The following is a 13,071-nucleotide window of genomic DNA, read 5'->3' as shown; positions in this document are numbered from 1 at the left end:
AGGGTCCTGGTACATTTTTAGGGGCATGTGCAGAATATTGCCCTGTAGATGAAGTAATTAAAAGCGAACCAGAGACAACAAGCACTTCACGAGATCATGAAATGGAGCTCAGGCTGAGACAACACAAGGACAAATGTAGAATTCTCCAGGCCGAGTATAGGGACATTGTTGAAAAGTGCTTTGATGCATTTGCTTCAAATGATGCTAGCGAGCTTGAAGCTGTATCGAAAGAAGTAAAGCTTAAAATGCATATTTTTGGTTTCAAGCCAACGGTAACCATGTAATACCTTTAGTTTTTCTTCTGCTTGCGCTCCATGTTTGGCGCAGATAGAATGTGGAAAAGAAACTTTTCCGAGCTGGTAGGGGAGCTTTTGCTATGCAGGTTATGAATGGAGCACCTGTTCTACCACCTTACTTAATACATAATTGGGCCATCTGGGCTTATTCATAACCGTAGCTACACGTACAAAGGTCCACAAGGTCTGTATTATCGGCTCTTATGGAACTTTTGAGAAAGATTTGTGGGTGAAAGGAGGTGGAGAGCGGGACAGTTCTTTAAATTCTGTGAAGGATTTTCTTTGCAAATCGTGTAATGAATAGTATTATTTAGTTCTTAAACTCAATAGTAAAATTATTATTTTTTGGAATGTCAACTGCAGTATTATATAGCTTTTATTTTTTAGAACTCTCAATAGAGTAAAAAGAACGTATATGCGTGTGGATGAGTGATTGGGGTCAAGTGTAATCGGAATTCAGGACTCACTCATTCCCAGTTAAAATGGGCCATGGAAATGTTTTTGTTGAAATTTTCGAACCTTAAACCACCCTCTAAACTGAAGTTTTAGCTGTCCACTTTCGACTTCAATGCACTGATTTCGTTTATCTTTTCATATTGTTGTTGTAAATACTGTGTTCTTTTAGTATGTCAGTTACAGTGTTAGAAATGTGATATTTTTTCTGTTAGACAGACTTTCTGACAAATTTGTGTCTTTCTTTGTGAAAATCGACGTATTCCTTAGCTAAATTGTAACAGTCAACTTAAGCCCAATTTTGGCATACGATTCTGCCATTATCGTTGATATATACCTCTTACTAACCGAGTTCGAGGTCCGTTCTGTAAGTTACGGACAGAGTTTTTTCCCGTTGATTTATGGCCCAAGCGCGAAGCGCGCGGGCCATAAATCAACGGGAAAAAACGAGGATCCGTAACTTACAGTACGGACCGAGAAAACGAGGTTACTAAGATATTTATTATATCTCTGAGGTTAACCGGCGCGCGGGCAAGGAAACTAGTCAAAGTGAAGCGGAAGGTTCAACTGCCACAAAGAATGCCGTGCCAAAATCCCAAAAACTAAATCTTCTTGGCTGTTAAGTTTAAAATAGTTGCTTGCAAGATTCAAACAGTTTTCAGTACAAGTTTATGCAACAGAAATGACATGAAAAACTCGCTAGATGATGTTTTGTCGAAATTTTAAATTTAGCGTGCTGTACAGCGGGCCGTACTGTAGAATACGGCCCGCTAATTTAGCCAATTACAGCGCGCGTACTATCTGAGAGATATGGTAACATCATGTTTATCACACCACGGTTGACATTTAGCTGTATGGTTCTGCAGTTGTTTGTCACAGAATGCACATATTTCAATAGATACTTTCAAATAATTCATGTATATTATCACACATACTATACTTTTAAATTTACAATCAGTCAAAAATATTCATAATTTTGGCCAATCGAATGAAAAGCAAAAGACGCGGAACTATTAACTTCGTATGCGTTTACATATAATAGTTAGATAACTTTAAGGTAATTCCTTAGTATTGCATTGCGCATCCCTACTGCGCACGATTTTTGCGTCATTAGCGAGGGCACATGAGCACGTGCACGTACAAAACGTAAGAGATTTCGCTCAAACTAAGCCTGATAGCGAAATAAATGCTCCTTTTCTCTCAAACGAGCACGGTGACCCCGATTTTTTTTTCAGGTATTTTCTAAGAACAGTCTAATGAACATATTTGAAGAAGGAAAAAAGTTTGATAGTAGAACATGAATTGTTTTGGAAAACAGTTCCGTACTGGGTGTATTTTTGCCAAGGCGAGGAGTTCAAGCGGACCACGGAACTGTCCCAAAGAGTGCACTATTCCCACAACCAGGCAATCAAAAACGGCGTAAAGGAAGCAATACTGCTTATGTGAATAAAAGAGGCTTTATTTTCAAAATAAAATTTTGTGTCTTTCAAGTAACCAAGACTTTTGCAACCAGCAAAAATACCCCATTTTAAGAGCCTGCTTACGCGTAAACAAGCACGGTGACCCCATTTTTTTATTGCATTTTTTGAATGTTTATATCATAAATGCTAATTATGCCAAGTTTCCAAAAAAGTTTGATAGTAATCTATTTCCATTGGTCTTCCCTTCACTCTTTAAGCTATGGAGTAGAAAACGTTGGTTGCCACCTTCGGAAGAAGGGGTACATTCGGTAACAGGGGAAGGGTGGGTGGGAAAGCGGCAACCAACACGGGATCGCGATCAAGTGAAGGGTAGACCATGAGCCCCATGATCTACAGTTATACCATTAGTTCACCCCTCGACTCCTCGTGTGAAGTGACGCTTATTAGTATGCAAACTAGCTTATATACTGCAAGGAAGACCGCTGAAAATAGTAGAACAATTTCAAGGGAATTACCCGCGTTATGGTCAACCGCAATGACGTCACGCCACAGCTGTGCCGAAATCACAAGAGCCACAATCACAATCTAGTTCTTGGATCCATGGTAGTGCTGTCTCATGACCTGAAGACAATGCTAAATTGATAACTCGTTGGGAGAGTCCCTGTGGTATGACATTATAGACTTCCTGCTTTACCGAGAATCATGTCTTCCTATTTTTTCGAGAATGTCACCCTATTTTAATTTTTCCTGTTTCATTTGCTTACGCAAATATTTAATCGAACTTCATTTTTGAAGTCAACCTTAAAACACAATCATTTCACTTCAAGGTCATCGTTGTGTATAGACCACCATATTCAACTGCTCATCCGGCGACTGAAGCCTAGTTCATTACAGAATTTGCCAACTATCTTGAATCTACTCTGTGCAAAGAACCCATCATTATAATGAGGGACTTAAACCTACACGTTGATGACTTAACAATGACTCTCTTCAATTCCTAGATCTTCTTTAATCATTTGGACTTGAACAGCACGTGAAAGGACTTACACACATTCATGGACACACATTAGATCTAGTGATTACAAGGAATTGCGACTATCTACTCAAGGATAATCCACACACCGATCACTTGTTCTCTTATCATCTGTCTGTCCTTTTCTACTTTTTCTACGCACCACGCCCACCTCTCTCTACTGAAATTATTTCATTCAGGAAAATTAAGTGTGTCGACATCGATGCACTCAACTCGGACGAAGCAGCTTCAAGTCTGTTCAACTCCTCCTTCACAGACATCAACGAACTCGTTTTGTCCGATAACTCCGTCCTTTCTGATATCCTAGATAGTCATGCTCCTCTGAAACACAAAACCTTGACAGTCCGCAACAGTGTACCATGCTACTCAGATGGTATCAAACAGGCGAAAAGAAAAAGGCGCAAAGCAGAAATGAAATGGAGAAAGACTGGACTACAAAAAGACCTGAAACCGTACAAAGACGCCGGGAACAACTAATTTTCTAATGTTTGAAGCTAAACGTAAGTTCTATAATGACCTAATCATTGAACACTCCAACGACACCCGTAAGCTATTTAAGAAAAAAATCGTCTCCTCTTCAAGGAACAACAACTGTCATTTCCTGATTATAGCGAAGATAACAAACTTGCGACGACATTGGTGAGTTCAGTCTTCATTCAAAAAATCGCCACAATTCGTAATGAACTTGATGCTAGTCCAAGTACCTACATACCACCTCCTTCAAGTGCAGCTCCAGTTAAAGAATTCTCGTGCCTCGAATTTATGTCACAAGAAGTTGTTCGTAAACTCATCTCGTCATTACCCAAAAAATCGTGTTTCTTGGATCCTATGCCTACGAAGTTGCTAATACAACTTATTCCAACGCTTCTACCAGTTGTAAGCTCAGTGATCAACATGTCTTGTCAAGAGAAACGCTTTCCAGATGTTTGGAAAGTAGCAATAGTAAGAAGACCATTGCCAAAGAAACCAGGTCAAGATAGTTTTTTTACCAACCTTCGTCCCGTTAGTAATCTCGCCTTTCTATCAAAACTAACAGAGAGAGCTGTATTTAATCAACTTCACTAGCACATGTCTACCAACAGCTTATATCCAACCTTTCAGTCTGCGTACCGTCAAAATCATGTTACAGAAACCGCACTACTTAAAGTATTCAACGACATTTTACTTAACATGAATAACCAAAATGTAACATTGCTTGTACTTCTGGACCTGAGCGCGGCCTTCGACACGATCGACCATGGTCAGGGGCACCCAACGACCAATTTGTTGTAAAATGTATTATTATACCCCAGTTAAGGAAAATAAATGTTATTAAGGCATTTTCAGGTGTTTTTCAGTGTTGCTGGGAAAACATTATCTGTTCCTTTTTCCCAGCAAGACACACAAGAAATTTCCCAGCCAGCTAGATAAAATTGGTTGGTTTCCCAGCCAGCTGATCAAATTTATTTCCCAGCCAGGAATTCCACGCGCTTTCAAATCCCTCGATCGAAAACGACCGAACAAAAGCGACAAAAGCGGGACAAAACAGGTTTTTTCCGCAAGCGCAATCACTCTGACCGGCCGTCGTATGTTTGTGACTACTCTCTGTGAGAAGGAAAGATGTTTTTTTTTTTTTTTTTTTTTTTTAGTCGTCCTCAGTCTTTAGAGCTTCTACAGCCAGCTCGGGTTGAAATGCTAGAAAAAGTCAGTCATTCCCAGGCAAAACCTCTATCCATAACAAAATTTCCCAGCCAGCTCATCGAAACACCTGTATTTTTGCCAGCCAGCAAGATTCCTCTTGGGAACAGATAATGTGAGGAACAGATTCGTTGGGTGCCCCTGCATGGTATTCGTTCAGGGGCACCCAACGTCAATTTCGGAAAATATCTGTTCGGAAGACGAGTTGAGATCTGGAATTTCCGGAACATTTTTTGTAACATTTCTTGCTTGCCTGCCTGTCCTAGGATTTTCGAACATCTAAAAAATGGTATAATTGCCCATTTAAAAGGGATTTTTACCCTAAAAAGGTCACCTAGAATTTTCGGGAGGCTTTTTTCTGGCTGAAATTTTCGAAAAGGTAAGTTTTGATCCCTAGAATTTTCGGGTCACTAGACTTTCAGCTAGGAAATCCGAACAGATGAAAAATCTTTAGGGGATAAAAATATGCCTATAACTACCGTTTAAATACTAAAATACGTTTAACAGTGCTATGTTTTAGTGGTTTTGAACTATATTCTCGTTGGGTGCCCCTGTTCTTTTGTCTCGTCTCGAATCGAATCGAATCGAATTTTGTAAATACATTTCAGATCTATTTCACAAAGTATTTTAGACGTTGGCGAACTGACATATAAGCATTGGCGAACTGACATTAGACGTTGGCAAACAGGTAGTTGGCGAACAGGTCGTTGGCGAACTGACACGTTGGCGAAACGACCGGTTACCGCTCTTGGGTACGTCAGCCTTTTAATTGCTAACGGCTATGGACAATGTAAAGCTTGTCAAAGATCTAAACGCAACCTTTCAATTTTGGAGTAACTGCAGAATACCCTGCCACTTCGACTACGTTACTGAATGGGTTCTTTAAGGGCCGATTTACACGGTACGACTTTGTCGCATGCGACAAGCTCACGACAGGCCTACGACATGACTTAAGATTGTCGCAGCGTTTTAAAACATGTTTTAAAATGCCACGACACTTTTTCTCACGTACACAACAATCGTAAATCATGTCGTGGGCCTGTCGTAAGCCGTTGTCGCATGCGACAAAGTCGTACCGTATAAATCGGCCCTAACACTGAAGTACATCAATCCAAAACCAACTTAACACAAATCAAAAGAAGAATTTTCAAGCGTTACCTCAGCCTCAGGCGTTGAATCGTACGGATGGGTGACTGGCAAAGAAACTTTTTCTTTTTTCCTCTGTTCATAACTTGTCCTGGAACCTTTATCTAACGAGCTGCAATTCCTTTTGAACCGAAGGTCTTCACATACGCATACCTGCCAACTCTCCCGGTTTTCCCGGGAGTCTCCAAGTTTTTCATCAAATCTCCCGGTCTCCCGATTAGAGCACCAGATCTCCCGGGAAATACCTACCGTGGCCTTTTTCAACATTTGTTCATTAATTTCGTTATCTGCGAGATGTCAAAAAGGAAAATAAAACAAGAACTGGATTCTAGTGCTCTCATTTGAGCTGTTCTGGTTCGGAAAACGTAAAAGGGAGCAATCAAATTGATATAGACTATATCTAACAAGTACCGTAATTGGTCAGAAATCAGCCAATCAAATTGCACAATACGTGGTAGAAAGTTGACGCGGTTATGGGAACAATAGCAATTGCTGTTCTAACCGAGAAACGTCGGGAATATTCGGAAGGGCTTCGGGTGATTTTCCGAGAGTATTCAGATACTGTCGAAAATGACATTCTTACAATGCAGAGATTTTTAGATGTCTCCAGATTTTTGTACTCTGGGGGTTGGCAGGTATGCATATGGTTGACATAGTCGACCAAGGCAAAGCTTGCGATTCTTCTGCGTCATCCGCTGTTATTTGTCGAATGGTATGATGGGATGTCGTCATAAAAACCAGTGAAAACCAATTGAAAACCAGGCTTTACTTCAGACGGCCTCTGATGTTTCTAACTATGTTCAAATCAAACTACAATGGATCCCTCAAACTTGTCCGAAATCATCACAACCGTCATCAAGTTCATGGGTAGCAAGGGGGTTCAGGCTTAAGTAGCCAAAAGTACGCAAACAAAATTTTTAGTACCGCGGTTCCGTTCTCTGGATAAGGGCGATACAGCCCACTCATAGCTCTTTGAAATCACGTATCCAATTTAATGTTAGTCAGTAAAGGATAGTTCTTACAGCTTTTAGATAATCTTGTAATGACAATTTATTTATTGTTATTTAATTTAGTTAGATAATTTAAGTAGTTAAATAATTAATACATGCTGGTATAAAGACATAGGTCGATGGAAGAGCATGTACTGCAAATATGTACTGATACCGTGTATAAATAAAGTTTACCTACCTACCTACCAAAGTGGAATTACGTTTTCTTAATGAATGAAACTAACTGGTTTCTTTTTCAATAAATATTATGCCGGTATCACAGCAAAAATCGTCAAGTACACACAATGCACTACCAAAATTCTACCTGGAAAGACCTTTTTTTTCCACCCAATTGGAAATGGGTACAAGTTTCATGACAGTAAACAAATGCAAATTTATGCTATTGTTATTGCATGTCTAGAATTAAATACAATGTATTTGGTACTTGAGAATGGCTTGAATAGCCAATGACAGTGGTTGAGAGAAGATTAATTAAACTACTGCCAACACAAGACAGTCACACTGATATTAAGCAACCGCCCTCTACCTAGTACATTTTTGTACATGTATGTAATCTCAAAATGTTGTGGTTTAAATTAATTCCCCAAAACAACAAGTGAGAAGAAGCTAACGAAAAGATTCATAATCGGGCTGTATACTTGATGTCTGAATGTGCATTCTGTATTTCAAGATTACTGTGAACAGTACATAAAGGTTTGTATTCGTTAAACTGACAATTTCCTGTTAGGAGGGGTAAGGAGGTGGGTGAGGGGGTGGGGTTAGATGTTGAGTTTGACCCCTAGGGTGCTAGGGCAATTTCAGCCATCAACACATTAGTTTGATTTTGTATTTGCATTATTTTCTTCGTAATCTCTTGATAAATGTGACTTCATCTTTACTTTGGATACCATAACTGCAACATAAATAAAATCAGACTGAGTGACCACAGGGATTTCAATAAAATGTGAAGTTGGTGGCTGGTTTGAGTAGAGCAAACAACTGTTGTCATTGTCAAAATGAATTTTTAATCTTAGGTTTGAAAGAGTCTGTCTTTAATTACTTTAATTTAGGGAAAAAGGTAGACAACTTCTCTGAGTGAAGTAGCCACACGCTGTTCATACTTACTGAAAACACTGTGCCAACAGATAATGAAGATATCGCTATCGCGAACTGTTTGGCTAAATGGACAACAAACAGATTAGACTGCTAGCAGTCCCTTCGGAGTCGTTTGAACCCCCTGCTTTAGTCAGTCATGCTATCACAATTCTCCCCTCAGTTCAGGTACATTGCGTGACTGACTAAAACGGGCAGTTCCACTGACTCAGTCGGGTCTGCTAGCAGTCTACAAACAGATGAGCTGAATTGCTAATGATTCTTGCTGTCTAAGTCTCTAAACAGGTACCAGTAAGAAAGATTGACCAACTGGATGAATAACTGACTGACTGGCCAACTGACCAACAGACGGATAAAAGGGCTGGTCAAGTAACTGACAGAAAGTGGTGGAACAGCTACTTTGCTTTGTCAAAAAGACTGACTGACTACCTGACTAATTGACTGAACGACTGATTATCTGCTAAGTGGTCAAAATTAATGACCTCCCCACTGGGCTACTTATCTGATTCATGCACTAACAAGACTTACACTGTAGTTTACTAACCAAACAAACAAATGCAAAATTTAAAATGCAAACACACAGTTTGAAGGCTTCATGGTACATTAATTTGGGTAGTACTGTATTAAAAAAAAAAAATGAGTGAACACTATCATCTGGCTTAAGTTCAAATCAGAATATCAGTAGTTATGAAGAGACTACCTTTATGTGAAAGAAACATATTAGACCTGCAGATAGAAGTAACTTTTCTGAAGTACTGTACATAGAGATTTCACATATAACCAAAGTTACATGTATGAATGTTACTTATGCAGTAATGAAAGGGAAGCATGAAAATTCTAGTCTGAGTGAGATTTGAATCCATGATATTTTACTACAACAACCATGCAATGCATTTATTTACCAATAATCATTTCAATTAATAATTGGTTGCTGGTCATTTTATGAGTTTGTAATAAAATCTTGGAGAATATACACATGAAGAGAGATGTGAAAAGATGACATAGAGAAAAAGAAGCATGTGAAACTTTTAGTTCATGATTTGAAATTATGAATGCCTTTGACCCCTGAAATGCCTCCAAATTGGCAGGTAAAATTGTCTGGCATTAGAAAGACAAAAATCTATCAAGTCCCACTTCTAGGAGTCAATGGGTTTAACAATAACATAAGGAAAGCCTGAAAAATTCAGGCATGCATGATGACCTGCCTTTTGATCAAAACCTGGTGCATCGCTGCACCCAATCCAGGTATCAACCAGCTTGGTCAACCAGAGAGGAATCATGTAGATATTGTCTTACATTGAAGTGTAGAGATTGAACTAGTTCTCATTTTGAATTAGGGTTTTGTTTTCCTACCTCTATTTTTTTTGGGGGATCGTTACAATACGCTATACAAACAGACTATAATTATGTGTAAAGAACTATTTAAAGATTTTAGATCATCGTATTAATGAAGGTTACTTTAAAGCAGCAACAAAAGAAAATCCTGAAAAATAAGCCACAGGGTTGTAACAGTGTGTGATATGGCATGGACACCAATATTGAGAATTGCTTTTTCAACATTTGCCTTACTACGGTAAGACATTTTAATGAAGAAAATTGAAGAAAAGGTTTATGTAAAAGAAGGAAAACCTGTGTTAACTTCACAAATTATCATTGATAAAATATATTTTTTGTTTTTCCTCATGAATTATTAACTTCATACTGTTACAGTAATAATTTTTCAGTGACTCACTGAGTTAGGGGTTGGTGGTCCTCTGTCAACTTTTGTCCTTCAAATAATAGCCAATATGTTTTCCACACATGTTTCCTGTTTTACAAAAACATAATTAATAACATAAAAAAATTGTTAGGAACATATCCTATTTGTGCCCTCAAAGTTATGTTTATGGTTCTCAGTGGCTCACTCAGTCAAGCAGCCAAACTTTATAAATAATTGGCTCTGTTTTAGTCACAAAAGGAAGTACAGTGTACTCATTACCATAACTATATCTTAAGCAACTTTGCTTCTGTGTAAGGGATTTTTGCTTTCATTCTTAGCAATGCAATTAATGATTTATATAATTATAAGGAAGGTCTGAAGTACACATCGTCAGATCTTTCACCTCCACTAAAGTAATTTTTTTCCAAAGCTGATATTGAGAGAGATCTTTTTAATCCTAAAATGGAAAAACTCAAGTCCTCTTGAGCAGCGATACTACAAATGTACCTGGAAGGGTAACCAACTTGAGCCACCCTGCATTGCAGGCTTGTGGAAGTAGAGGAGGGGGGAGGGGGGAGGTGGGTGGGAAGGGCATGGAGGATGGCTTAGCATTTAGAGCACTTGCTGGCAAGTTTCATGTTATGGTTGATACCAGAGGAGGGCTAAATTTGCACTGGTTCTCAAGCTTGCTTTGTGGGTTTTGCCTCCACCACTCCCAGATCTGCACCCCTGTTAAACCCACTTATGTCCGTACATGCACCTAATTCAGGGCTTTCAATAGAAGCCGGTTACCGGCGGTATACCACCGCCTGCTTTGCCTCACACCGCCGGCTAGTTTGCCTTGATTGTCACTGAAAATGCTATCATAAACTTGTCAAACTGCCGCCTTCAATGGGCTATCATGGACGGCTATTTCAGAAGTTATTGAAACCCCTGCTAATTAGATGCACACCCAACTTTGACAAGGAACATGAATTGTCTCTTTAAGTCTAAGCCTTTGCTCTCTATTTCCAACAACAAGGCAGGGCCGTAGCAAACAGGGAGGGGAGGGAAGGCAGGGGGAGCAGCTGCACCCCCGCCCCCTTCCCGGGACCTGTTAAGCCCAACAAATAAGGTCTGTGGATGGAGTTGTTATTTTTAGACTTACATTAATTTGATTGAAGTGAATAGCAATTTTTGGCCATTTTCATGGCCGAGAAATTGGTTGGTCAATCTTTTAATACATATCTCATGACAAGTGCTGAAAATAGTGTTTTGGAGCCTGCAAATTTGAAAATTTTCTGGAGGAGGATACCCATACCTCCAGTATACCACAAACCCTCCTACAAGGATCGTTGCTTTGGCACTCAAGATAATGCCCCCTGTTATGAGGATCAGAGTTACTTTTAGTTCATCTGTCATGCAATTCCAGACTTTTCTAGAGTTATAGTACGATCTGTAGTATTCCAGAAATTTCTTTGATGTGACTCAGCAGTTTCTACAAATAGTACACCTTGTAATAGACTATAAATAGCAACAGAACATTCTAGATGCTTAGAATAAAAGACAGTATAAAAGCAGGCTTGTAAGTAATGGACAAACTCTCTTGCCCGAGGGCTTACCCTCGTGGCCAGCTGTGATTGAACTTATGCTATGGATGCGATACTGTGATGAAGCTATAAGTGCGAAATAACTATGGTGGAGATATAACCTTTGACCTTGCTATATCCAGAGAGAAGAGACGATAGCAAAAAGGGAAGAAGAGTTCGTTATGAAGTCCTTCGTAAGAGTTTGTGTACACAGAAAATCAAGTGAGTGGAAAGAATCCAGTGAATCAAAAACGTCAAGAATTGTTGTCTACAGTCTGTGGAACTTGGAGTTCAAAGTCAATCAATTAACTGAAGTTAATTAATCCTGAATGCTCATGAAACACAGTAAGCCTGCTTTGCTTAACGAACTGCTTAACTTAATCTTTAACCGAAGTAAATGTAACGGTGTATAAGTAATTAAATAATAGTGAAAAAGGGTAACTGCTCGTTGTCACACTTTTGTTGCGTGCCTTATATTGTACTCGGAAGGTCCTTTTCACTTATGCCTTATTTGCCGACATCTCTTGGTTATTCCTGCACGTAACACCCCCCACCTCCCGTTACAAAAAACCTAGCTACGGCCCTGCAAGGTGAAGTAAAGGTAAAGGTTAACATTGTTTTTAGCTTAGGGTACAAAATGTAAATGCAGCTGTTTTCCCTTACTTGAGCAGCAGCATTTGGGGGACACTTTGTGATGTTATTTGTGAGGCTGGACAATCTGAGAGCCATCAAGTCAAGCGAATTTCGCATTTAAGGATGTTTGCGCCCATTGCTACTGTGCATCCTTACAGCACACACAAATTCACATGGCACATCATGCATCGAGCGCGCGCGCTAAGTACTAAAATGAACAATGATTTCTATAGCTTTGCTTGGATTTAACGATCTTGGATCTTCAGTGACCCCTACTTTTCTTTTCAGAAACAGATTTTATTTACAATTATATCTATATTGTCCAAAAATAAACAAAAAAATCAATGTGGGAAGTTAAAAAAATTTCAAGATTTCTGTCCTCGGACATGGACTCCTGCCATCTTGCCGCTGCAAGGCGCATTAAACTATGGTCGCTAACTCAAACTTTTTCTTTAAGGAACCTCAACAGTTAACTAATTCACTTGGTGGGTCCACTGAAACAAAGTTTGGTAGAGAACACTTCACTTCAAGGACGTAATTACAATACTCTTGGGCTTACAGACACTGTGGCCTTATTTGCTAAAGAAGTCGGATTTTTTCAGATTTAGGGTGTTCTCCCGGGCAAGTTCTCTCCAAAAATAAGACAGTGACCCCCCATTTTTTTACATTTCTGACATCACTAACTGATCATCTTTCAATCGTAAAATTTGCAGAAAAAAAATCAATGTCAGAAATTTTTCGCATGAACGTCCCTAAGTCTAAGCACCCATTTCAAATAGTGCTGACAAACAGTGTTTAAGTCAAAGCACCCATTTTAAAACGGTTAGTTTTCAATAACTGTGTGACTTGCATGTTGACCGCATGGCTCGCAACCAAGGCTTGCATGACTCGCTGGCTAGCATGTTGTCCTCACTCCTTATGAATACTTGTCTGTATTCCAAGACATGAGTGATGTTTAAGTTACTAATAGGTAGATTAGAGCAAGGGCACACTTTTTGACGCTTACTGAAATCCATGTGCATCTAAAATACGGGAATTTCTGG

At 39.3% G+C, this 13,071-nt stretch overlaps 2 protein-coding genes across 3 annotated transcripts in view; one reads left to right on the top strand and one right to left on the bottom strand.

Moving 5' to 3' along the window:
* LOC138032920 (uncharacterized) overlaps positions 1 to 1,954 on the top strand; it is a 16,097-nt gene extending 14,143 nt beyond the window's left edge. For both annotated transcript variants that reach the window (XM_068880633.1, XM_068880632.1), the window contains one exon: positions 1 to 1,954. This exon is cut by the window's left edge and continues 430 nt beyond it. In XM_068880633.1, the coding sequence (XP_068736734.1) occupies positions 1 to 284 (284 nt within the window). In that variant the 3' untranslated portion in view covers positions 285 to 1,954.
* Positions 1,955 to 6,996: 5,042 nt separating this feature from the next.
* LOC138032400 (U11/U12 small nuclear ribonucleoprotein 25 kDa protein-like) overlaps positions 6,997 to 13,071 on the bottom strand; it is a 13,385-nt gene continuing 7,310 nt past the window's right edge. Inside the window, exons 3-4 of the mRNA XM_068880067.1 lie at positions 9,861 to 9,935; positions 6,997 to 7,928 (exon numbers count right to left, since the gene is read on the bottom strand). Of these exons, the coding sequence (XP_068736168.1) occupies positions 7,871 to 7,928; positions 9,861 to 9,935 (133 nt within the window). The 3' untranslated portion in view covers positions 6,997 to 7,870. The remainder of the gene's footprint in view (positions 7,929 to 9,860; positions 9,936 to 13,071) is intronic.

Source organism: Montipora capricornis, chromosome 14, assembly GCF_036669925.1.
Source record: "Montipora capricornis isolate CH-2021 chromosome 14, ASM3666992v2, whole genome shotgun sequence".
Taxonomy (NCBI): Eukaryota; Metazoa; Cnidaria; class Anthozoa; order Scleractinia; family Acroporidae; genus Montipora; species Montipora capricornis.
The sequence above is the reverse complement of the archived record's forward strand: the minus strand, read 5'-3'. Positions and strand labels throughout refer to the sequence as shown.